Genomic DNA, 27,775 nt, shown 5'->3' with positions numbered 1-27,775 from the left:
CGGATATAGTAAAAATATCCTTATGAATAATTAAGTGCTATCTTATCTGTTAAATTAATATTAATCACATTCATTTGTGTTAGAAATCCGAAAAACAATGTACTTTTCAGAGCATAATAGATATATGGATTATTTTTAAGTCAATTTAATTATTATAAGCCAAGAGTAAACTTTAAGATATAGTTCCACTGAATATAAAATATTAATATATCATGAATTTTTGTTAGTCTTCTTTGTGGATTAGAATTCAAAATGTCAAAGTGGTTATTCATATTTTCCAGCCTTTTTTGCGTTTTTTTCAGTTTCGTAGAGCCGAAAACTGGTAAGTTAGATCTGAAAGGATTATACATTTCAACAACTATTTTCACGTGTTATCACTCCTGCTTACCTTCTTTCCTCTTATTTATTCGGTTGCCAATCATAATAGGTTTCATAAGGTTATAAATTCTTGAAGTATCGTTCGAAAATTTTATTACCTAGTTAGCTATAATTATCGCGGAATCGGAAGATGACTTCCAAAGACTATTAGATTTTTTTATAGAAGGGCGGAACAACTAAACATGAAAATTTTCAAGCAAAAGACCCAATGCATGTCCATAACAAGAGAACCGTTACGACACAAGCTTGTACTGGAAAACAGCATCATCGAACAAGTTATTTGTAATACCTCGAATGCAAAATCACTAGCTCAGGTTTCCTGGAAGATGAAGTGAGGAAACGGATCAACTGATATGGCCGTCATCATTGGGAAGCTCACCAAAACAATGGCGATACAGCTGGCAATCTACATTCCAGGAAACGAGTATATTAAAAAAAACGGAATTATCCTGGAAATGTGTCTCCTAAAAGATGAAGAAAAAATTGAACGAATCCTATAAAATCCATCCAAAAATTTTGTAGTTCGAAATGTATATACACTGCGCAAAAAAATTAACGCACATTCTGAAAATCTCAATTTTAATGAAAGTTAACTCTACATTGACTTTATAACTTATTTTTAATGTTCTCTCGGGAAGGTTTTAAACGAAACAAGACACATTAAATGGAAGAAAAATTCAGGATTTCACCGAATCTTATGTGAAAGAAGAGAAATAAACAATTTTCAAAATACTGGAATGCTGATAAGTGATTTGATACTTGGTTAATTACAGCTCGGCAACGACGGTTTATACTCAAAATGAGTGATCTTAAAATGTTCTGATCTAATCCTTCCCAGATTTCTATGAGTTGGATTCCTAAGTCATTAAGAGTAGCTGGATGATTTTCTGAACTTCTCAGCCTTCTATGGAGGTTGTCCCAAACCTACTCAATCGGATTGAGATCTGGATTTCTTGCTGGACATTCCATTCGAGAGACTTCAACCTCTTCAAGGTACTCCTGAACGATGCGCGCACGATGGGGTCTGGCATTATCGTCCATAAAAATGAAATTTTCACCAATGTATGGGGCACATGGCACTACATGCTCTTCAAGAATGTTCCTTATATCGGGTGTCCCAAGGTGAGTGGCCTATTAGATTATTATGAAAACTATTGATAGTAAAAATTTCAAATTTTGTGGATAGATATTTGGCCATATAAGGTACATTTTTAAAATAATTTCACATTTCCAGTGTTGCCGGATGTACGACAATTTGGCAACAACTTTGTTATTTTGAATAGGACATCCGGTATTTCTATTTTTTTTATGATACTCCATAAAATATCAAATCTATTCACTCTTACTTTTCCATCCCTATCTTCAAGGGTTTTTGAGTTATTAATTATTTTTCGAAATTTTAGATCAAATTGGCGTATTACGAAAATGACTCTAGTTCGCTCAATATTTGAGATTTAAGTCAGAAATTTTGCAAATCGTTAGATATTGATCTGATCTGTGTCACTGCTTTTGAATTATGGTTGTCAATAATACAGGACGGACCAAAAAAAATCATCATTTGCCAAGTTACAAAATTGTGATTAAGTCTATTTTTTCAAATTAGACACCTAGTATATTTTTCAATTCTTGGAATCAGTACAACACACTCTACAATTTTTCTATTCACGTCCCTATACCTATCTCAACTGGATTCCGAGTTATATGCGTTAAATGTGTATATCTTTCTTGAGCCATTATTTATAGAAAAACCTCGGAACAAAACACCTGTTAGGCAATAATTGTTTATTTTGACATTTATGGATTGAACTGATTCATTGATATATCGATCTACGAACGACAAAGAGAAAATAACAATACAAAAGAAATTAACACTTATTGAATCAATGTGAAATCTAATAAACGCATATAACTCGGAATCCAGTTGAGATAGGTATAGGGACGTGAATAGAAAAATTGTAGAGTGTGTTGTACTGATTCCAAGAATTGAAAAATATACTAGGTGTCTAATTTGAAAAAATAGACTTAATCACAATTTTGTAACTTGGCAAATGATGATTTTTTTTGGTCCGTCCTGTATTATTGACAACCATAATTCAAAAACAGTGACACAGATCAGATCAATATCTAACGATTTGCAAAATTTCTGACTTAAATCTCAAATATTGAGCGAACTAGAGTCATTTTCGTAATACGCCAATTTGATCTAAAATTTCGAAAAATAATTAATAACTCAAAAACCCTTGAAGATAGGGATGGAAAAGTAAGAGTGAATAGATTTGATATTTTATGGAGTATCATAAAAAAATAGAAATACCGGATCTCCTATTCAAAATAACAAAGTTGTTGCCAAATTGTCGTACATCCGGCAACACTGGAAATGTGAAATTATTTTAAAAATGTACCTTACATGGCCAAATATCTATCCACAAAATTTGAAATCTTTCACATCAATAGTTTCCATAATAATCTAATAGGCCACTCACCTTGGGACACCCGATATACCTATCAGCATTCATAGCTTCATTATCAACGACCACTAGGTCTGTGCGAGCAGTCAAAGTCAAAGATATTCCACCCCATACCATAACCGATTCTCCCCCGAAAGCAGTAGTATTCAGGAAATTGCACTGAGCATATCTTTCATGTGGACGTCTGTATACAAGGGAACGTCGATCACAATGGTAGAGGCAGAATCTAGACTCATATGTGAAGAGATCTCTTTCCCAATCAGCCTCTTTCCAATGGATATGCTCTCTCACAAAATCCAAACGCGCCCTTCGATGGGCTGGGGTAAGAGCTGGGCCTCTTGCCGCGACACGAGGCCTTAAATCATTTTCTCTGAGGCGATTTCTTATTGTCTGAGTGCTAATTTGCACCCCATGAGTTTGCTCAAGCTGATTTTGAAGGAGGCGAGCGGTTGCAAACCGTTAAGTAACGTTATTGAATGGCAGTTGTTACCCGTGGTCTACCCTGTCCTGGTCTTCGGACATTCATACCTGTCTCCCTGAATCGCTGCAACATTCTGGACACACTTGTGTGGGAAACTCCAAACCTTTCTGCTATTCTTGTTTATGTCCACCCTTGTTCTCGCAAAACTACCGATTGGGCACATTCCTCTTGGGTCAAATTGCGTGTTTCGCGTTGCATAGCGATCGAGTGTAGAAAATCAAACGAAAGAAAAACTATTGATCACTAGAATTGATCGAGAACAACTGATTTCAGAATGAAGCCAGTACATTCAAAATCTGATAATCTCATCTTTTTTTATTCCTGCTGGGAAAAAAACATCTGTATTGAAGAAAAACGTTGAAAGTGGATAACATATACATGCATAATTCTTCTTCTTCTTCAATCCTTTACTATGTGCTGGGATGTAAATTCTGATATAAATAATTATCATTGAGAACACCTTCAGTTATAGAATAAATTCGAGATTTCCATAATGTGCGTTAATTTTTTTGCGCAGTGTAGTTAAAAATATCAATGAAATCAACTAAAGTGATGAAACTCAGCTGCAGTAGTGGCAGCAGTAGAGTTAAGAAATACCTACCTCATACAGCGTATCCTCAGTGCTAGTTTAGCATGCCATCATCATCTTAAAGACTTCGTGTCAGACTCGGTCAAAGGCTCTCTCGATATCTTATAGTACTGTGGCTTGTTTGTTCTTAAATCCTTCAGTGACATTTCCGTATTCGGTAAGTCTCAGTAGTTGTAGTTCTGTGGAATGATATCTTTTCCGAATCCGTATTGTTCGGGTGATAGCAGATTCTGTACTTCACTTCAATAGTTTAATCTTTTTGCAATGATTGTCAACTTTTTCTTCAAGCGCTGTTAGTAGACTTATTGGCCTTTGGCCTGTAATTTGTTGAAATTTTCCCTCTATCCCTAGCTTGTTGAACATAATAACTTTCGCAGTTTTCCATCTTCAGGTTTTGTTTTCATTAATCCATTAGCTATATTTGTTAGCACTACTTTTCTTCATCTGAACATCTTCGTGACATGAATATCTTACCGGCAGGTTTCCTGATTTTCAATTCCTTGGTATTTCGTAGATCTCTTTTAGTGACATTCTTTCTTTCGTATGAGCCATAGCTTAGGCTTTTTCAAGATGATATCCCACATACTCCGTGTAGAGGTGGAATTGTAGCTTGCTCACGTTGTAAGCATTTTTTGCAATTTCCATACACAAATCAAAATGATGTTCAGCTTTGTAACCCTCTAATTCCATTTGTCTGTCCAAGTTATCTGGTGCATTTGGCTGTGTTTATTCAGTTCCTCCTTGTCTTTTTCTCTATGTGAAGTTTTGTGGATTTTCCTGAGTTTTTTATTTCTCTTATAAGTTCTCTTATTGCCTTTGAAGTTTCATCATGGGAATGCTTCAGGGCTCACCTTTAGTTTGTGTTCATATGCTTTTTATATTATCTCCTGTAGAATTTCAACTTCAATCTTCTAGTTTTTCAGGAGTTCTTATCAGTTTCATTTATTTATTTTATTTATTTATTTATCCTTTCACTTCCAACAGGCTAATGCTCAATTACAGGTGTAAACAGTTGAGTAAAACATATTCTAGTAATTTTCTCCTATAGTGTTTGTCTGTACATTTCTCAGCCTGTGAATAGTTTTGTTTGGCATTCTTCTATTTTCGTCCTATGTCTCAATATGAGTTCTATTGGGTTGTGGTCTGATGTGCCATTCTCCATTGTCGGTAGGGTGAACTTTAACGTAATGTTATTATGACGGTATCAAATATGTCTCGGAGGACATTATGACAGGGAACTTATGTTGGAATTTTGGGTCCCAGTTCCATGGAATTCTGATTTTAGCTTTGAGTCGTCGATATCTTGTATCGCATGCCCTTTGCCGATATTGCCATCGAGATTGCTGTACAGTCTAATGTCCCTTTCGAGACGGTTTCCTATTTCCTTCATCTTGATAGCCATAGAGCTGATATTGTTGTCTCCACTTTGTTCTTTGTGACAATATCTGAGATCTTCAGGACTCTGGATCAATCCATTTTCCGGATCTCTCAATATACCGGGTGTATTTTTTGATGGTTTTGAGCTTTTGAGAGTTTTTTAGCTTATGCTGAAAATCTCTTTCACTTACTTCACCTTTGTGGGGCGAACGGGAGTCAAATTTGCATTTTTTCCAGAAGATGTTTGCGTTTCGAGATTTTTAACTCATTCAACTTGGTAAATTCATCTGGTATATGCTTTTTTGTTTAAGGTCATATTTTCTGCGTCAGAGGATGAGACATATTTCTTTATATTGATTTTTGGGCGTTATGAATATGAGGTCATGTTATTTCTCTCTTCAAGCTCTGCGATTTTTTTGAATAGCCTGTTGATACTGGCAGTCAAATATTTGATCTGCTCCTTGCGTTGATAATTCTCCAGAAGGAGTTGTCTGTTTTTCTTGCAATTTTCTGTCTCCTCTACATCTTCTTTTACGTCTATGTCAGAAGCTACTTCTTCCGATGAGAAATCGGATGTTTGATCCTATGTTGCTATTGTTCAATAGCACAATCAAATGTTTGTTAAAATAACCTTAACTTGATTATATTATTTGCTCAGAATCATTGAGTAATTAACATAATAAGAGGAAGTACACGCAATTTTGACATGTCCCCAACATAACTAGATTACGTTGTCGGATTGTGATATATTTTCAAATCCACAATTTCACTATATCGTTATGAATGTTTATCATATTGATTAATTAATGAATGAAATATATTTATTTGAGTGATTCCTGGTTAAATATGCAAATTTGAATATTTGGAATCCGATATTTTCACTCATAATCGTATTTATAATAAGCAGAATATTTATTATTTTTTGTTTCTACCTGTTGAAACCCGAGGTTTGGAAACTTTTGCTCTCCCAGTGTCATCGGTTGTTTTACGTAGTTTGTCGAGCTTGAAGTTAAATATTTAGGTATTTATTTCCATATATTTAGGGTTGATATGAAACGTTGATTCACTATGGGACATAAGAAGTGCGTTCTTTGTGGAGAAACTCGCGAATTGAGTGAAATATGATATGTTTTAATTTCCGCGCTCTTCAGGTCTAATTTGATAGTTCCTGTTGGGGACAAAATTTGCTTAATGAAAATGGCATATGCTCTCTGTATCTATGTTTATTACTCTGAGCCCAGAATGAAGGATTAATATCTGGGCGTACCAACGCACCCAACACTGTCAGATTGACGTTCGTCTATGATTTTTCACCTCAACACCCCATACCACGTTGGATCAGAATGAGACAAAAGAGCGAAATATTAAGGTTCTGAGAAGCTGAGTTTGTGCTTACGAAATATTCACCTCATATTTATAATGGCTTAATTTGTATGGAAAACAAACGATCACCTCCCATTTCAATACCCATATCAAATCCCATTAATATCAGACCAGTATATCGCGATTTATCGAGTTTGAGTATTTTCACGTTTGGGAACGCTGAGTGCACTCCTTATTCGGAATTCGTATGGGACCATATTCGACCCTATCCAATTTTTTTCGTAATGATGAATTCTATTTTATTTCAGACAGAGTTATTTGCTATTATGGAAGTTGGGCAAACTATAGAAATGGTAATGGTAAATACACTGCCGAAAACATTGATTCTCACCTGTGCACACACATCATCTATACCTTCCTTGGGATAGAAAATGATGGAAATTTGAAGATTCTGGACACGTGGCTTGAACTAGATCTCAGTAAGTTCCTCGAGATGACCACATAATTGAGAATAAAGACATTATCTGCTTCTCAGGGAACCTAGAAAGATTCAATGCATTGAAAAGACAGAACTCAAACTTAAAAACATTGATCGCTGTTGGAGGATGGAATGAAGGTTCTATTAAATATTCTAGAGTAGCAAGTGATCCTTTGAAAAGAGCTAATCTAATTAATAGTGCGATAAAAATAATGGAGACTTATGGTTTCAATGGGTTTGATATCGATTGGGAATATCCTGCTCAAAGAGGAGGAGCTAGTGTTGATAAGGTACGTATCCAGTTGAAATCTGCAGCATTCTATAAGACAACCACTCACTAGAGATAGAGGACCTCATAATAAATGAGGACTGGTGGTTAAAATGTCCTATAAAGATATTGGTTTCAGAGATATGGCGTGATTCATGAAAAATGCTGAAACTATGAACTCTCACCTCAACGTTGAAATGGCAAATTTTAAGCTGATATTTTCGGGACTGTTACTATACGCATTCTCCATCAGCTCTCATAAAAAAATTAAAGAAATTGCAGGTCCGAAATAAATGATTTAAATTACGTGTCGGGTTGAAAATATCACTCGGTATATGAGATAAAAATTGTTTTTGAATGACTCAAATTTTGTAGACTTTCTATGATATGTTGAATTCGTAATATTAAAAAGTTTTCATATTCACTTGATGTATCAGTACTGAACTGAAAAATGTGGAACAATCATCCACCTAATATGTTTTCCACAGAGTATAGTCTTCAACTAAATAATGTAATAAATATCAGGTCATATTTCTCTTGTACACGTACTAAGGTGATGACATGAGTTCTCCCTTTTTCTGGTCGGTCAAACTTGAATAGAATTAATTTATTCCAACAAGAATTTCTTCAATGCAAACAACAAAAGATTGAAGGAAGTTCCTGAGAGCTATCAGAAAATCAGAAGATAAGTAGTTGATAATATCGTCAATATTATCAGTGAAAATTCTAAAATGAGTACTCAACGAGTGGCACATGTGTTAGGCTTGTCTCAATGTGTGGAGTACATTGAAAAAAGAAATTTTTCATTTCGAACATTTGCTCAATAAATTTTCTTTAATGAATCATATATACGATTGTATTTTGAAATACCTGATAATATTCATTGATTAATTAATAAATATTGTTTTTGAAGTGAATAACGTTCATTCCTATTCAAGGATGGAAAAATAAAAAAAAATGAGATTGAAATCTTTTCATTATTTATTTCATTTTCGATGTTGTTCCGGTCTAGAGTTATCATGCTAACCAACTGACGGCCGAACGGCACTACAGAACTGATTCCGGGAGAGAACGTTCAATAATTGCAGCTTTGTAACGAGTAACGGAAATTCATTTGGCCAATGTTGCTTCCAAATTTTACTGAAATGTACCTTATGTACAAAAAATTTAATACTGGATTGAATACGCTGGTCGATCCCTTTTTCGGTGCTTAATCATCAGAACATCGGAATCACAGACCTATTTTTCATGTAATTATTAATTTGGAACTTTTTGGTTTTCCACATTAAAGGCCGTTTTTGAAATACTAAAATAGAAATTTCATTATCTTATTTCGCGAATTGAATTCAATAAAATTGATTTAAATTGTGTTAATTCTTATCGACTAGCACGTGACTGCGAACGCCAATCAGGGCAATTTGACGTCAAAGCACTAAAACTAAGATGCATAGAATACCTGGTGTGTCTACTTATACCTGTAAAACTTTCAGACAAAACGGGAGATTTTTCGGATTTATACCTACTTGATTTCGAGGGATCGCGGGCTTTTCAGATGGCGCATACTTCGTTTACATTTGACATTTCTCTCAATTCTCGACACTTGTGAACCAAGGGCGTAGATCTTTTTTTCTTGGGGAGGGATAATCGAAAAAAAAATTTTTGACGACAACTTTTATTCATATCTGTAATGTTAGAAAAAGAAGTTTGATAATGAAGTTTGAACCAAATTACTCGAAATAATTCTTGTTGTTACTAATTCGGTTGTTCTTACCTTGTTCTCAAATGAGAGTTACGAAGGAAAATGAGAAATTACTTGGATAATTTTGAGAAAAAAAAGTTTCATGAATATGAGCCCACAAACGCTTTGCTTTCAATATACAGGTTGTTTCTAGTGTGTCGTACAGTTTATCAAATATTTATTAATCTTCGCTACAGATTAGGTAAATAACTACCAAAACTTATAGTTAATGCATTCATTAGAGCTTACTAGCTGGATCTTTATAATAATTTGGATTTTCCTGAGGATTACTAGAGATTTTTCTAGAAATCGATAGCAGATACGACAAAACTATAACAAACCAAAAAGTGTAGTACTGGACCAGAGTTTTTTCTACATTTTTCTAAACTAACAGCCATTCACCAAAATATAGTTTTGGAGGAAGGAAGCAGGCATCCTTCCAGAAAATATATCACCCTGTGGATTTGCATTCAAAATTAGCATATCACATAGTGAAAACTTTAAACTGGAATATTTATGGCCAATTCATATTAAATATCTTGTGAAGGGAAGGTTATACGAGAAAATAACTTGAACTTCAACACATGTATCTCAAAACAAAATGTTTGGGGACTCATGTTACAGGACTTTTTTTCTTGAAATGATCCGGAAATCTGTCATTTTCATTTGTATCTCCAATTTAGGAGCACCGTGTAATTACCCCCAGTATCTCCTATTTCTACGCTCTTGTCGTGAACTTTGAGTATAGAACAATAATATTTTATATTCTATGGTATGTCATTATATTCCATTCATTTGAGTAAAAATTCGATATGAACTGAATTGTAATTTATTGTGAATGTTTGCAGTGTCTAAAATCAGTATTTCCTTTTTAAACGGCGCCAGGCAGATGCGGGAATTCGAAAAATTTTAAAGAGCGCCACCTTACAGCACTCTGGTGAAGCAGACCACCAAAGCAACAGGTGGGTCTCTCAAAAAGTCTGAAACAAAATCGAATCAGTAAACACACCAGGTATTCTATGCATCTTAACTAAAACGTTCAGAACATAGACAAATTAATCTTATCCATAGAACTAGTTTATCTATGGATAAGAACGTCAGATGATATAACCAAACCGACTTGACTGTCAATATCAGCAGATATCAGTTCAGTTTGATAGACCGGTATTACGTACCATAGATAAACTAGTTAGTTTGTCTATGGTGGTGACTCTATTATGCAGTGACGTCACCATAAAACCGTGACAGAATGGAGCGTTCCAGCGGGAATTTTCAAAATTTTTTTTATTTACGTATTTTTTATTAGTACTTTCTATATTTTTCCATGAAAATATTTTTTTTCGTGTTTATATAGAGCTTATCTACAAATTGGAAGCAATTTCATAATATAGGCAACATCCCTATTATGTTATTGTATATGGTGCTAGTATATGTATCTTAGGTGTACAATTCAAACTACATATCCCATAAATTTCTTCATTTCCATACAAAACAGGAACGTAGATGAAAAAAGCATGTAAAGAAAAAAAAACTAATATTGATACCTATGTATCGGGTATCTCAAATTCGTTGTATTGTGAGGGGATTTCAGAATCCCTTTGGGCTAGAAGAAAAGGAATGGCACATTTTCAGGTTTGATTTTTGAAAGAATTAACTTGGTGGAAACAGCAAAGTACAACTGTTTTCAATGTATGAAACAAAAATATTCCATAAGCATTTTTTTAAGCTTCACACGGGGCGGTGGATCAACCAAATATTATATCTGTGAACTTTTGATAACTAAAATATTCGGTCACCGAAGTCTCCGGATTTCACACCGTTAAATTGTCTCCATTGGTCATATTTAAAGAACAGCATTTCTCAATTTGAAATTTTACACTGTTGAAAAATTTGATGATGTTGAACCGAAGACTTTGGTGGTCACCGGATATTTTAATTATCTGAAGTTCACAGATTATAATAGATAGGCACTTGGTTCATTTGCCGTGTGAAACTTAAACTTTTGATGATTCTCATATTGTGATAAGAAATGTATACATATATCAATTCACATAATTTTGAAAAGGGAAGAAAAAACGATTGTTTTTGCCATAGAAACTAGTACGGTTTACAAAAAGAAAAAAGAATTGTATTCAAACTTCGAAACTAATTGCAATAAAAAACAAACGATGACACCAATGGATCCTACTGAAAAAGTGCTTGTAAAACTGGTAATAAAGAAGAAAACGGTAACTTTTCATTTTACACCATTTTTCAATTTTCCCTTATGGCTCGAGAACAGTTTAACTCAGAATGTTGCTGTTTTCACCTAATTAATTATCTCAGAGCTCTAAGGGAATCTGAGATAACCTCACTAAACAATGAATTTGGGAAACCTGATACATTCATGAGATGTAATAAGTACAGGCAAATATCAAAAGTATATTTTTGATGACAATTGAATATTGTAATATTTATTCTACATAGGAAAAACACATGCTTGTTTATATTCATAGTCTTCATTGTTTTTCAGGGAAATTTTGCCATTTTACTGAAAGAATTCCGGGAAGCTTTTGACAAGAAAGGATTCATTTTAACAGCGGCCGTAGCAGCAGCGCCCTTTTCTGTTGACATATCCTACGACGTTCCTGCTTTATCTAAGTGAGTAACAATAAACTGCAACGTTTGAATAGATTTTCATGCACATATCCGAGCGCTTTTTCCGGAAGAATAGCGCGGTTTCATTTCGCAGATTATTTTCGAATCAATATTCGGATTCTCGACTCAATAGCAAATAATTGTGTTGAATGATTGAGACAGAGGCACAATGAAGAATTGAAGATAAAAAATTATTCCCGTCTGTCGAATGGAATAATGTAGTGAGATATTTTAAATTTTCAACGTACGAGAAAATTTTCTTAATTGAGAATTGCCTATTTTCAGCGTTCAATAAAAACGATAAATATTGTAGATAGATTTTCGGGAATAGGGAATTTTTCAATAGAAACTTTTTTTTTGAGAATTTTTTTTTCAGATTTCTGAAATATTAATAATTTTCCATATTTCGGCAAAAATCCAAATACCCCTTTTTCATCTTGATTTCTTTATGACTTTTGAAATTTTCTTTATGCTACTAAACGCTCAAAATGTATTTCTCTAGACATCATTACGAATAGAATCAGCTAACATACATAGTTTTAGGAACAGTATCGTTTGTAATTTTAATAATGATTTCATTACAAGTTTTCTACCTATCCCTATTCCTCAGTGCAATATTGTCATGAACTAGTTATGCCCACAATTTTAGCCAATCAGAGAAACCCTACCCTCGTAAATCATAAGAGTGTCATTCATCTCGAGCCATAAAATACAGTTCAAGATTCCATTGGCGTTTATTCTACAAAAAGGCGTAAACCTTTGGGAGGCGTTCCAAAAAGCATAATTCTATTTGAAAAACATCAATAATTAGAGCAAATCAAGCAATTTTTAAAAAATGTTTGCACCAATTCAAAACTCATAATATTATCACTGAACATTTAACGAAATGAGCAGTCTCTCTGCAGCTGAATAGTCATTTAAAGAATGTGTTTAGTTTCAAAGTTCCATTTGCGGAATACTATCGATTTTTTTTTTTTGAAAATCGAGACGATACCTCCAAGTTCACTATCACGTCATTGTTCACTCAAAAAATGAAATGAATCCGACCTGTATTTTGGACTCACAAATACAGTTGATTAGCACTGAAATAGCAGTGGTATGAACAAGGTATTGAACACCATTAAGCATTCATTGGAGATGTTCGAGAGAGCTTGGAATAGTTTATGTTATTCATTCTGGATTAACTTTGTGGGAATCCCTCTAGGACCAGGGGATTTTCCATTTTTTGATGTCTGCTTTATTTTTTTATGGATTCAAAGTCTACTATTATAGTTTTTCTCTGTATGTTAATTTCTGTTGTTGTTGGTGTCACATCTTCTTTTCTACCAATAGCTTAATGTAGTGACATAACCAATTGACGATGGATATTGTGTCAATATGTGCTGCATTCCGGCCAGGGCTTTTCAGTTGGTTGATCTCTTGGTATTTTCTATCCCATACACTTCTTTTTGCATCGTTCATTCTTCTTCTCGTCATTTCTTTCATATCCAGGTCTTTGTCTTCGTCTTCTTCGTTTTTAGTTGTTAAACATTTCATGTAAGCTTTATTCTTCATATCTACCACATTTTCTACTCCATTATTCTATCACAATTTTTCTTCTCTAGATCTTATTTTATGTGGTTATACATATTAGATGTATTAAGCCAACTGATGCCTGACAAATATTCATCTAGTATTTTCTGGATTTTTTTTCATACCTTCTACCTGCATACTATTCAAGTTTCACTTCTCATATGGGTCTTCTGTTGTTGTACTGATACTGTTTACTGTTTGTGTATGTGCTATTGGATGTTTATTATAATGCCAAGGAATGCATATCTTCGCTTTTACAAAGTAAGGCGCCGATAATTCACCCCCTCACTCCTCTTGTTTGATGCATGACAAACATCTATTGCATGCCGTGTACCCAGGAAGCAAGACTGAAGTCTTCGAGGACGTTGGGGTAGGTTTCCTTAGTAGAGCCGAGTGCGATTGCTTTCGACTTTTTCGTCGAGATGTAGTGAGCTTTTGTTCGAGTTTTTATTACTAAATTGTAACCAGCCTTCAATGCAGTCCCTTTTCTTCAATATAACTGGGAAAATACCTGCATATGCAATCGAAACGTTATTTAGAAAAAAGTTGCGAATGCAGTTCGATTTAATGTCTTTAGTAAACTTTGATATATCTCGAATCGATTCGCCAGATTAGTTCAGATTACATTGGAACTTTTGTGTATGAATATCGTGGATCAGATGAATCATCAAAAATTTCAGCTATGGAGAATTTACACGGCGAAGAATTAATCTGGATTTTCTGATAATGGTCTAAACCAAAGAATATTCCCTGTTATTTTCAGTAAGCGTCGAAAAAAATGCCAAGATGCAAGAAGATATGAGAAGCACGGAATTTCTGGATGTTAAGAAACACCAGTCATTCGTGAAAATTTGCGATTTCCATAAAAGTAATGATACAATCGGAAATATAAGAAAAAAAAAGCAGAATTCCCTTCTTCGAAGATTCGATGATGATGTCCAATCATATAAGCAAGGGAGAAAATCGAAACTTCCAAGCATAAATTTATCGGTTTTTTAAGGTCTTTTCGTTTCGAGTAGTTCAAAAATTCATTGTCCAGGTAGTATGTAACATCATATTCTATATTTTCATGGTATGTCTTAAAATATTTTTGAGGTGATCTACACATGTTTTCTTGAATGTCAAATGTCCTTCTCTCTCGTATTTGTTACCGAAAAAAAATTAAAAAAGTGATAGTCCAATAATGATTGTGAAGGATATTTTAAATGCTAGTTTAATCTGGTTTGAAAGAGCATAAAACCTTTGGTATTTCTTGATAGTCTTAACACAGTTCTTACTCCATCATCTCCACCAATGAACTTCAAAGAAGATATTCCTTATTCGTAGAAACAGCGTTTGTCTAAAAATAACAATATTTTTCCTCACTACATATTAGATTTTCATGCGAAAATACCTGGATAAACACCATGGCCTTTGGGTCAGATGATGAATCTTTTGATGATGCGTATTATGTTTGACTTACATATGAATCATTGGATGAACAACGAATTAATTCATGATGATTTTTCAGATATTTGGATTCCATCAATGTTATGGCTTATGACTTACATGGCGCATATGATGGAGTAACAGGTGCTAATGCCCCTTTATACCCTTCCAGTATAGACTCCTCTCCTAGTGCTAAAGCCCTGACTGTTGTGAGTATTAATTATACTTTTGTATAATTCATCTTGTACTTTTGTCGAATAAACTGTTTCATTAACAATTAACTTACAAAAAAAGAAAATAATACAATCTATTGTTTCTGATCTTGAATTGCGATATGATGTTCATGACCATTCAAATTTCTCATAAAAATGAAATTGAATTCAAGACAACTAGATAGATAAAACATATCTATCTGATTTGAGAATCTTGAAAAATATATTTTGCTCATAAAGGTGCGCTATGGGTAGCTCCTATAATCCTATAGAAAAAGACGGTGCGGGAGAGGCTAGCTCCCGATGTGTGGAGATGTTTTCATTCGGAGAGCAGCGTGATTTTGTTTTGGATACTTTCATTGAAAAGAGCAGTTCTATAACTGACATAGAGAGCTTTTAATACGTGGACAAACTCTAAACAGGCATTGTTTTCACCGCCAAAGCCCCTGAAACATAATTAGATTCAAAGCATCTAATGAGTAGTCCCCATATTGTTGTGCGAGGAAACATGCTTCTTCCCTTCATAGTTCAAGCTTACACTGAGGTATACGGACATACAGAGTTCTCAAAGGACGAAAGGACCAGAGACTGTTGACAGGCGATCCTTCAAGGAATGCCATCTTCGATTCTGTTAACAGACGATGAAATTCACTCCTATTTTCCAGAGTACCTATAAGCAAAATTACGGTTACTAAGCTACTGACAACACTCGATAGTTCCACCAAATACTCTTTCACTGAAACTTGACTTCCAGAAAATATATTGGTACATACCGAATCAGTAGTCCTGGAGTCGTCAGTCTACTCGTGTTGCACCTTTAATCTGCCGTCTGTTGAGAATTCGTGGAAATTACGTCAAGACTTTTAAACTAGTACTTTTTTTTTTTTTTTTTTAATTCTCACACAAGGTTTAATCCTCCGGGAGTTCACCTTCGAGAAAATTTGATTTCTGTTTGTTTCATGTCACGATTTTCTTTTTTTTCTTTCAAATCTTCCTTACATTGTAAAATGACTGTATTTTGTTTTGAATGTAGACTAATCATGAAATAAACATTATTACTATTATTACTATTACTATTACTCATTTTTTTTCACGTGCAACTGCATTTGCTATTTTCGGTTGAGTATTCTTCAATCATGTCGTATTTACAGTTTTCCAAAAGATTCAATTCAGATGGTGCATCTCCGAAAGCATTGATTAATTATTTCCAATTAATGTACCGGGTTTTTCACCATAATTTGACCCCCCCTCTACATTTGTTACTAGAAGAGGTACAAAAAAATGTTTTCTACGAATGTTTCACGAAATCGACTAGTATTTTTTAAAATGATTTTACAAAACGAAATATATACAGAGTGGTCAACATATTGATTGCAACTTCATTTTTTAAAATGGAACACCCTGTATATTTTTCTATATTTGACTAGCTCTATTTCCCCTGATTTCGAATATATAACATATGTTTGGCCTATCTCCCTTATTCTGAGTACCACAGAGTTTCAAATTTTAAGAACCACCTGGCCTGCTCAGTAATCAGTTTTCAAGTGGTAGGTTGCGATAACTCAAAATGCCTTTTTTTGAGTTATCTCGTTAGCAATTTGACTATATGTCATATCGTTGCCTACGAGATAACTCAAAAAAAGGGCCTTTTGAGTTATCGCAGCCTACCACTTGAAAACTGATTATTGAGCATGCCAGGTGGTTCTTAAAATGCCCTTTTTTGAGTTATCTCGATGGCAATTTGACTATATGTCATATCGTTGCCAACAAGATAACTCAAAAAAGGGCATTTTGAGTTATCGCAGCCTACCACTTGAAAACTCATTACTGAGCATGTCAGGTGGTTCTTAAAATTTGAAACTCTATGGTACTCAGAATAAGAGAGATAGGCCAAACATGTTATATATTCGAAATCAGGTGAATAAGAGCTAGACAAATATAGAAAAATATACAGGGTGTTCCTTTTGAAAAAATGAAGTTGCAATCAATATGTGGCCCACTCTGTATATATTTCGTTTTGTGAAATCATTTTAAAAAACACTAGTCGATTTCGTGAAACTTTTGAAGAAAACATTTTTTTGTACCTCTTTTAGTAACAAAGTTGAAGGGGGGTCAAATTATGGTGAAAAACCCGATACCTTATCCTTACATATGTTCTAGTTCAAGTATACCTCAAAAATTTTGGGTCCCTGGATTTTTCTGACACTAATCATCAATTTATGGACCATAACTAATAGATTTTAATTTTGAGTTGATCCAAAAATTATAAAGTGAAAAACCCAAAACATAGAGCCGTATCTCCCAACAAATTTTTCTAGCTAAGCATAAACGAAAGATATTTGTTATCATATTCGAATGAATTCACAGGATGCATCAATTAGAAACTGGATTGCAAGGGGTGCAGATCCTCAAAAAATATCAATGGGACTGCCATTATATGGAAGAACTTTCACTTTATCAAATCCAACTTTGAATGGCATTGGTGCACCTGTCGTTATAGGCGGAAGACCTGGTCCTTATACACAAGAAACTGGAATGCTTGGATATCTCGAGGTAAGTGAGAGTAGATAAACATTCAATTTTTTTTCGCAAACTTCGTCAACATTAGGTCATAATATTCAAGTCTTTTTTTATCTGGAAACTGCGTTCAAAAATACTCGGTTTACAGGCGGAGAATATGTGACGTGAGGGTAATTTGAAAGAGAAAATAAAGATTATATTGGCAGTTAGGGTTTCGGCAGGTTAATTTTTATATAGATAGATAGATATTGTAACCTCAATAACAATAACTTAGTATAATTGGTGAAATTACTATTACTTCAGTTCACACAGTTCAAATTGAATCAACTTTAAATTTAGCATTCAAATGAATACTTATATTTCATTCATTTGATTTCTGAATTGAAAGTTGATTGACTCTTCCACTCTTTTCACAGAAAGAGTTGGTCGAAAGAAATTTCTTATGAATTCATTTTCTCATATCAAATTTAATAGAATTTCAGGAGCTGCATCAAAAAGAATGGTGAAAATTTTTATTTTCTTGTAGTTTCTTCTGTTCCTTCTGTTATTCTTTGTCAAATAACATCGTGAATTCATATTATTATTATATTTGCTAATACAGGGTGTCCGGGGAATAACTGTACATACTCGTACCAGGGATAGAGTTGGACTAGCTGATTACTGATTGACTGTAAAAAATTAATTTCTGGATTTCCCTAGAAAGATACAGGGTGATTTTCCAACTTCATGGAAATACTTAGACCATCATAAAATCCAAACTTATTGACGAATAGTATTGAAACTTGGGAGATTATTGGTACATGCTAAGGTCGAGTCAGAACGATATCAATTATTTCATTATTCCAGGGCCGGACTCATTAATCTTCATTTAAAGTGTTCAGGGTAAAAAAACACTTTGTATTTCGAATTACAAATAATTGATTCGCTTTTTAGAAAGAAGCTAAATTATGCTTCAATTTGCGGTATCGCTTAAAGTTGTCACATCAACAATTATTTTTTTATGAATTTTTGAATTTGGATAAAGTTCGAAAATTTTAATTTATTTACCTGAACAGGATTTGTCATCTTGCGGAGTTCGAAAATAAATAATAGATTTTCTTAAAAAGTCACTGAAGGTGAGGAAGACTATAATAATTTATTGATATACTGGGTGGCCACCCGAGAAGTACTCTGAGAAAGAGGAGATATGATTTTCAGTTTGGGAGAATGTTACAAAATATCTTACTAAATTCAAAGATTCATGATCAAAAATGCACAGAAATAAAATTTCCTACAAGATAAAATATGAATTCCTAAAAAATATTTTGCACATTGGATAGCAAATCACAGAGTCACTTTGTACAGAACAATATTCAGTGATGAGGCTCAATTCACCAGAGACGGTGTGTTCAATATTCATAACTCGCATATTTGGGCCGAAAATAATCCACACAGTATAAGACTGAGAAATTCACAACATAAATTTTCAGTAAATGTTTGGTGTGCTGTGATAAACAAACATTTGATTGGGCCTCATTTTTTTGACGGTCGCCTTACAAGTGCGATTCATCTAGATTTCTTACAAAATATTTTACCCGGCATGCTACAAGGAATAAATATTAGAGGAATTTATTTCCAGCATGATGGAGCTGGACCTCATTTTGGTTTGGAAGTGAGAAGTTACCTCGACAATACCTATCCAAATAGGTGGATAGATCGAGGAGGACCTATTCCATGGCCTCCTCGATCTCCAGATTTCAACCCGCTAGATTATTTTTTATGGGGAAAATTGAAGGATATGGTATATTCTGAAGAAATCCAGTCAAGGGAACAACTGATGAACAGAATTATCAACTGTTGCGATATTTTAAGAAATAATGGCGATATGATTCGCAAGGCTGTATCCAATTTGAACATTCGGCAAGAGAAATGTATACAAACTAATGGTTTTCATTTCGAACCACTTCTGAAATAACGTTGACTCTGCAATTCATTCGTTTCTATTTTCGTTTTTATTAGGTACTCTTCAATGTATTTTAGTTTGTTTCATTTGTTATTGTTTCGTTATCGAATGTGCTTATTAAAGCTCTGAACTTTTTTGAAAATTTTCTACTAATACTTTCGCATTTTATATTCAAACATGAGATTTTCAGTTCTCTTCATGGTGAAAAATTCAATTTTTCGAACTTTATCCAAATTCAAAAATTCATAAAAAAATAATTGTTGATGTGACAACTTTAAGCGATACCGCAAATTGAAGCATAATTTAGCTTCTTTCTAAAAAGCGAATCAATTATTTGTAATTCGAAATACAAAGTGTTTTTTTTACCCTGAACACTTTAAATGAAGATTAATGAGTCCGGCCCTGGAATAATGAAATAATTGATATCGTTCTGACTCGACCTAAGCATGTACCAATAATCTCCCAAGTTTCAATACTATTCGTCAATAAGTTTGGATTTTATGATGGTCTAAGTATTTCCATGAAGTTGGAAAATCACCCTGTATCTTTCTAGGGAAATCCAGAAATTAATTTTTTACAGTCAATCAGTAATCAGCTAGTCCAACTCTATATCTGGTAAGAGTATGTACAGTTATTCCCCGGACACCCTGTATAATATCTAATCCATGTTTGCTATTCTGTCACGATGAGTAGCATATATTCGAAATAGTTTCAAATGTTTTTCTTATTGCGCCATATCGGTACACGAATATATAGGGTGTCCCAAATTTGATGCTCACTGAAAGCATCTCGAGAACTATAAGACTAATAAAGAGTTGAATACCTCATTTAGAATTTTAGAGTTTCCAATGACATATCAACTTTGGTGCTTAACATGACTTCTTTCATAATTCATGTCTAACAAGATAACAACAAAAAAATTAAAATAATTCAAATCTAAGTTTGCTGAGGTCAACGACTCAACGTAACCTTTATTATGTAATAAAGTTGTACTCTCATTGTAATATTTTGATGAATAAACAATATATAGTATATAACATTACTAGCAAGGTAAGAGGGTTTTTACTGGCGAATGGAGGATATAATTGACGAGCCGCAGGCGAGTCAGTTACCTCCTTGAGCCAGTAAAACCCGTTACCTTGCGTGTATTGTTTTATATTTTATTTGTTTCTCATTTGTAAAAAGGTTAGATAAATTCCAAAAAAATCCCAATAATTTGTCTCAAATGTCGTAAGCTATCATAGACATGTCTATGTAAGCTATGGAAGCGTTGCCATGAACATGTCTGGCTATTTTTCTTTACATTTGTTTTGGCGAAAGCGAGAATGAATGTACTAAAAGAAATTATTGAGGCAGCCAGTAGTGTAGCTTCAAGTTTATTACCTGCAAAATCAGCTTCAAGGTACGAGCGAGAATACGACGAATTCAAAAAGTGGCAAAACAAAAATAGTGTGATTGGGGTAACTGAAGATGTTTTGTTGGTCTACTTGAATCAACTATCAGCTACATTCAGCTCTAATACTTGATGGACAAAATGATCTATGCTGAAAAGCTGCTTGGAAATGAAAGAAAATGCCCCTGTTCGCAGGTTTGTTTTCCTTAAAAAATTTATTGAAAAATATGACGTTTAGCTGTCATTTGCAGATTTCAAAAGGTAATAGCGTTTCTGAAACGAAAGAATGATCGTTATACGCCAAAAAAAGCCAAGGTATTAAGTAAAGAAGAGGCTGAACAATTTCTTTTACATGCTCCTGATGACCAGTGGTTGCTGGCGAAAATTGTAACAATATTTGGGATTTTTGGATGTTGTCGATGTGACGAAATTCTCTCCTTAAACATGAATGATGTAGAAGATATGGGAAAATACGTTATTGTGACATTGCGGCAACCAAAAATTTAACAACAAGAAGATTCACCATAATCGATGATGGCTGCAGCTTCAAGCCTTGCATGTTATACAGAAAATATGTAAATCTTCGGCCTCCTGGAACAGAAAGCCTAAGATTTTTTTTGACATACCGACATGGAAAGTGCCACATATATGACGATAAAACGAAATTTTCTAATGTAAATAATACTACTAACTTGTAAAAATTTTGCAAGTTAACTGTCAGTTTTAGAAGTTAGTGACTTGATAAAATAAACTTTCTTGATTAATATTGTGTTTTTGGAAACTGACGTTTACAAATGAGAAACAAATAAAATTAGTATAAAATCTGACAGTCCCTGTCGCTTGATAATTTCAGGCATTAATACGTTTCCTTGAATTTAACAAATGAACTCAATTTAAAATAAGATTTAAATTTCTAACAGAAAAAATCATTGGTACAAATAATTTCAGACGCTCAAATTATAACTTTCATCCACAAACATATTTTCGCTATCGTTTTACATCTCCATAAAAATGTAGTTATTCATTTAATCAATATACGGACTTCTATGAGAAAAATCTGTAGCAATTGGTCTTATAACTAGAAGTCATTATCGATTGAAAGCAAATATCTGAAAAAAATTGGACGACCTTTATAGTTATTAATGTCTCAATATTTCAGATTTGTGAATTACAACAACAAGGAGGTTGGACCGTGAATTGGGATGATAATACTAAAACACCATATGCTTACAAGGGCGATCAATGGATAGGTTACGATAACTCTGAATCCATTAGATTTAAGGTAAGTAGAATTTAAGGGGAAATGTTCCTTTTAATGCTGCCAATTCATTTTTTCAGGTGCAATACGCAAAGGATCTCAATTTGGGAGGTATCATGATTTGGTCTTTAGAAACAGCTGACTTCAATGGAATATGTGGAGAGAGTTATCCAATTCTGACGTCCATTAAAAAGACAATAAATGTGAGTTATTTTCCAATGAAGAAAATATTTTCAGTTGAACTATTCAAGATGCAATATAACAGACGTAGGCTTGTTTCTTGGTGATGAATATAATTGAAAAAATCGAAAAATACCAAATTATATGTCATATCCATTTTGGTTCTTCAAAAATTTGATGAAATAAATACTTGCGTACATATAAATGGAAAATATTCCCATTCTGAATAATTATTCCTATTCATATTTCAATTTCGACATGAAAATATTAATAACGCCCCTTGTTATTTTCCAATTTACGCTTCGAAAGGTATGGAATTGAAAGTTTGAATGCATAATAACTGTATTTCCGCTCTCAATTTTTAGTGAATTTTTTCAATAACAATACTTTTTAGTTCAAATAAGGTGCTCACCTGAAATTAAATTCGAATTGATCCATAAGTATAAACATAAGAACTTATGACCTAAGCAAGCTTGTATGTCATAAAGTCCTCAATACCTAAATGAACAAAAAGAAAACCCGATACATAAATTCTCTAGTTACACTTTTCTTTAATAGTGTCTGAATACAATTTAGTGGTTTACTCTTCATAATTTATGAATTACTATAATAGAATATTTGTTTGTTCCTCAGTGCCAGTTTGCCAGTGTCTGCATCTCATATTATCTACAGTTTGGTGTTTATTTCATACTTTCTTCAACCCTGTTTATTTTATTTCGTATTTATTATTATTATTATTATAACGTGATACAGAGTTGGGGCTTAGCCTGTAAACTCTAAAATATGTTAAAATAAGTAATGTTGTCATAAATTACAAGATAACAAAATATAAAGAAATTATAAGAAGAAAGGGATAAAAATAAAATTCGAGCTATTGAATGAAAAAAGATCACAAAAAAAAGAATTCAATTTCACAAACACACATCATTCTGTGAGGCCCACAAGTCGAATTTGTTCTTGAAACTGTTCACACTAAGCGCACAAACTATATCGGTCGGCAATCTGTTCCAAACCTCGAATACTCTGTTGGAGATGAAGTACTGCCTGGTGGTGGTGAAGAATCTCTCACGCGAGAGTTTGAACGTATGTCCTCTGAGGTTATTTGAGTTGAGCACAAAAAGATGACTGAGGTCACAACCGAAGAAACTATGTAGCGATCTATAAGTTATTATGAGATCGCCCCTTAACCTCCTCAACGAGAACCTGAAGATATTCATTAGGGCTAATCTACTTTCATGGTCTGGACGCACAAAGCCATATGGTATTCGGATAGCCCTCCACTGAACCGATTCTAGTACAGTAACATCCCTGATGAGCCAGGGATACCAGACAGGACCGGCGAACTCCATAACTGGACGAATGTATGTCTTGTACAATTGCGCTGCAGTCATAGGATCGCAACCAGCGAAGGACCTCCCGAAGAGATAGAGAAAGAAGCTTTCTTGCTCTGCTCGTGCAGTGTGCTATATGCTGACTCCATGACAGATCATCCGTCACAATCACACCCAGATCGTTGTGAGCGGATACATTTTCAATCAGCTGCCCCTCAACATAATAAGAAAGTCTTGGATTCATCTTTCCTAAATGTAACACCTTATACTTTTGAACATTTAACGGAAGCAGCCAGTCATCACACCACCTCGCCAGGGTGTTGAGATCCTCCTGTAGGACAGAACGATGGGAAGTTGGATAATTGAACAGCTTTGTATCGTCCGCGTATGAACAACACTGAGAACTTATAGATGCCGTCAGATCCGAAATATATACAAGGAACAGAATGGGACCCAGAACTAAACCCTGAGGCACGCAACTTTATTGAGCTTTTGGTGAATTGTGCTAATTGAATATTCAGGTTCATTCTATTCTACCTTATTTACGAAACCTTTTTGTGTGAAATCTTCATGTATATTAAATATTCTTATGTCTGCTTCTATCGGCCAAAAATTTGGTTTATACATTTGTACATTTCCTGGAGGTATTTCTTTGGTCATGATATCTTCTTGTACAATTCATTGATTTCGGTAGGTACTCTACTATCATTCCTTCATTTTTATATAAAAAGCCACAGATTTTTCCTCTCGAGAATTCTTCCGATTTTTTCCAGTTCTTTCGGTATAAATTTGTATAATTTTAATATTTCTCCAACAATTCACTTCATCACTTCAATGAATTCTTTTCCTTCGTTTTAATTCTTTAGCCTGTTCTGTATATTATTTTTCCGTGTTCAAAAAAGCCTTTGGTCAAAAATTTTTCTCGCTTACATATTTTCTTGTGTGTAGTACAGCTCACATATCGTTTTGTGGTATTTCATCTCATCAGTAAGAATTCCGAATTATAAATCGAAATTTTGAAGGTTATATATGAATTTTGAATTATGAGGAGTTTTGAATCAAAATACATACTTATGTTTATTTCTTCATAAAAACTTTTCAAAGTTGTTCATTTGGCTACTCATTGCCAAGCTCGAAGCTTTAGGCTTTAGATCACCATTACACGAGTGGATTTTGGAACGTTTGATTCGGTTTACACACAATTCGTCAAAATTTCTGATGTATTGTCCGATGGTGTTGAAGTGAGTCGGGGAGTTCCACAAGGATCGCCTATAACACCACTTTTATATTTATGCTCCATCAACGAAATAAACATAATTTTATTCTATTTGCGGACGATCTGAAATTATTTCGGCTCAAGTATAAATTTCCTGGATGATTGCTCACTACTTCAGAGAGATAACAACAACGTTGTTGAATGGTGTATTCGAATAGAATGGAAATTAATATGAAAAACTGCCAGACTATGCTATTTTTCCGAACCAATTCAATAATATTGTTCAATTATCCAGTAAAAACGTGCCTACTAGTACCTCAGTACAGTCAGAGACCTTGGAATCTTGCTGGGTACTGATTGGAGTTTCGCTGAGCACATAGAATGATAGGCTTCCTCAAAAGACATACACAGGACTTCAGTGTCTCGTCCATGAATTGTTAATTATTATATATCAATATATATGTAAAACGGCGTAAATAACTGAATAAATAAAAGGGCATTGAATGCAATTTGGTGAGAGTTTTGTTGATAGGAATATGGACACTTCAACATTAGAATATGATTCTTTCCACATTCACACTCAAAATACAAACACAATATTAACTTCATGAAAATCCCCATATTTATTATTTTTTTCTTCCTTAAGGAAAATGACACAACCACCACTGCGTTGCCTGAACCAACTCCCTGTAGAACCGAGAACTGTGATGAACCCAAACCCAACAATAAGGATGATTCGAAGGAATCCAAGGATTCAGAATCATCTCCTGAAAAATCCGCAACCACAACAACTACCGCGAAACCTGAAAACGATAATAACCCAAAGAATTCGGATGATACGAAATCATCAAGTGCTTCTGATGAGTCGAAATCATCTGAAAGTTCAAACGAGTCTAAACAAAATGACGACTCCAGTAAAGATTCTAGTGGTAGTAAAGAGCACAATGAAGACTCCAAAGATAGCAACAAATCCAGCGAGTCAGATAGCCAGGATGATTCAGAGGCCAGAGGAAATGGAAATGAAGAGTCCGTTTGCAAAGAGCTAGGTTTATTTAGGAATAACAAAGATTGTTCTGCATTCTTCTACTGCATTCCTGATTTGAATGGCATACGCAAAGTGGATTTCAAATGTTCAGATGGTTTGGTTTTCGATTCTGAATTTGAAACTTGTAATTTTAAGAGCTTGGTAGATTGTAATGCATAATTATATTAGGGAAATTTTTATGTAAAAGAAATGAGAACTATTTCCGAATAATTAATAACCTATAAAACCAAATGAAAGTTGTACCTAATATTTTTTCATTTATATTTTTCAGATTGAAAACCTGAATATAGAGCATACGAAGTTTAAGCATAATATTAATCATTCCTATGAGGAAAAGTCAACAATTTTCATTTAATAAATGATAAATTATTCAATTACGGTTTTGGGCTAATGCCCTAAATTAGTGGAATAGCACCCTGCTCCACACTTTTTGAGATGGATTCTGTACCTAAAACACCACTTCGCTTTGAAAATGAAGTCAAGATGAAAGTTTTTCATGATTGTTTCGGAAAAAATGCATAATTCAATTATGAAACTAACTCACCAAAACTAACTAACAAAAAAGATGAAAACAATAATTTATAGACAGGGTATATATTTGACTTCTACATACAGGATAGTTCAAAAATGTGTACCGACCTTTCTGGGGGTGATAGTGCATTGAAAAATAAGTATAGTTATTTGATGAATGAACTTATGACCCAAAATGCATGTTGAAGGAGATATATTCTTCAAAATTGATAAAATTGTAAAACGTGACAGTATAACTTCTGAACGGTGAATTCCACCAGATTGAAATGTATGTTGTTAAAATACATTTTTTTATTACACTTCTACATTGCTGATAGTTATGAAGGGTAGTTTTTACAGGGTGAGTTATAATTTTTTTTGGAAAACTTCTTTTGTTGTATTCGTTTTGGTGAAAAAATAAAAGCATTCGATGGAGCGAAGAAAAATACATGAGAAAGGTACTCTCAAATACAAAAAATTGAACCGTTTTCGAGATATTAGAGTAAGGTAGTCACATGTTGTCAGCAGATTCATTCATCGGGAGATTTATCGATAACGATATTTGAGCAGGGCATGAACAAATTTCTGTTCTTAATTTTGTCGATAATATAATAAACTTCCTGTGCCGTTCATAAACAATAAGTAGTAAGTACATAACAATAAGTCCGCCCCAATAAGGTTTGGATGAAAAAAAAAGGTAGTTAGTTCAAATATACTTTACTCATGCACCTAGGTAAGGACACCTGTGTGTGCAATTTTGGCAGAAATATACACTAGATAAAAAAGAGAAAAATAAGCATTGTTATTTGTTGACATGGTGTTACATAACAAAATCAAAGACAGAATCCACCGCAGTGGAAAACAACTCCCCTCAGAATAAAGTTTTCTATTACATTTAACTGAGTTAAGGCACTGTCATAGAGCAGGTATTCTAACCAAGATTAATTTGTCCTTTAGGTCCATAAATTTCAACTGGAATGAAACGGAGTAATACTGTTGCCTTGTTCCATTTCGTAAACAGAGAGCCAGTTGCTATTTGGTTCTCAATTAATTGATGAGTTTCATTATGAGGAAGAGGATGATGTGCAAGTCTGCATCCATTCGTCCCGCCAATTTTCTTATTTCTATATTTCACTTTTTGATGATTTCTCTTGAGACAAGCAAAACATATTATTTTTTTTGTTTTCACAATATTCCATCTACTTTCCATATCACCCATTTCCATTTTGGACAATTCTCTCCAAAATAACTGCATTTAAGAATTCCTTGTTCTTGAGTATGAACATTCGTTTTGTTCTTCCTCATACACCTTCTTACTCATACCCAATGGAAATGCCAACGTTTGACAACAAATATCAGTTCTTTCATAACGAAAAATTTTCAAAACACAATAGATCCGTCAAGATACAGACCTATAACATGCTTATCAAC

At 33.9% G+C, this 27,775-nt stretch overlaps 1 protein-coding gene across 1 annotated transcript; it reads left to right on the top strand.

Moving 5' to 3' along the window:
* The first annotated feature begins 168 nt into the window (after positions 1 to 168).
* Positions 169 to 26,140, top strand: LOC123670815 (chitinase-3-like protein 1). The gene is made up of 9 exons (XM_045604377.1): positions 169 to 322; positions 6,925 to 7,095; positions 7,152 to 7,384; positions 11,613 to 11,740; positions 14,820 to 14,946; positions 17,317 to 17,502; positions 21,964 to 22,086; positions 22,143 to 22,265; positions 25,436 to 26,140. Exons 1-9 carry the CDS (start codon positions 253 to 255, stop codon positions 25,991 to 25,993), a joined length of 1,719 nt encoding a protein of 572 aa, XP_045460333.1. The 5' UTR covers positions 169 to 252; the 3' UTR covers positions 25,994 to 26,140.
* The last annotated feature ends 1,635 nt before the right edge of the window (positions 26,141 to 27,775 follow it).

The sequence above is a fragment of the Harmonia axyridis genome, chromosome 1 (assembly GCF_914767665.1).
Source record: "Harmonia axyridis chromosome 1, icHarAxyr1.1, whole genome shotgun sequence".
Lineage (NCBI taxonomy): Eukaryota > Metazoa > Arthropoda > Insecta > Coleoptera > Coccinellidae > Harmonia > Harmonia axyridis.
Note: the sequence above shows the minus strand (reverse complement) of the source record. Positions and strands in the feature narration are given on the sequence as shown.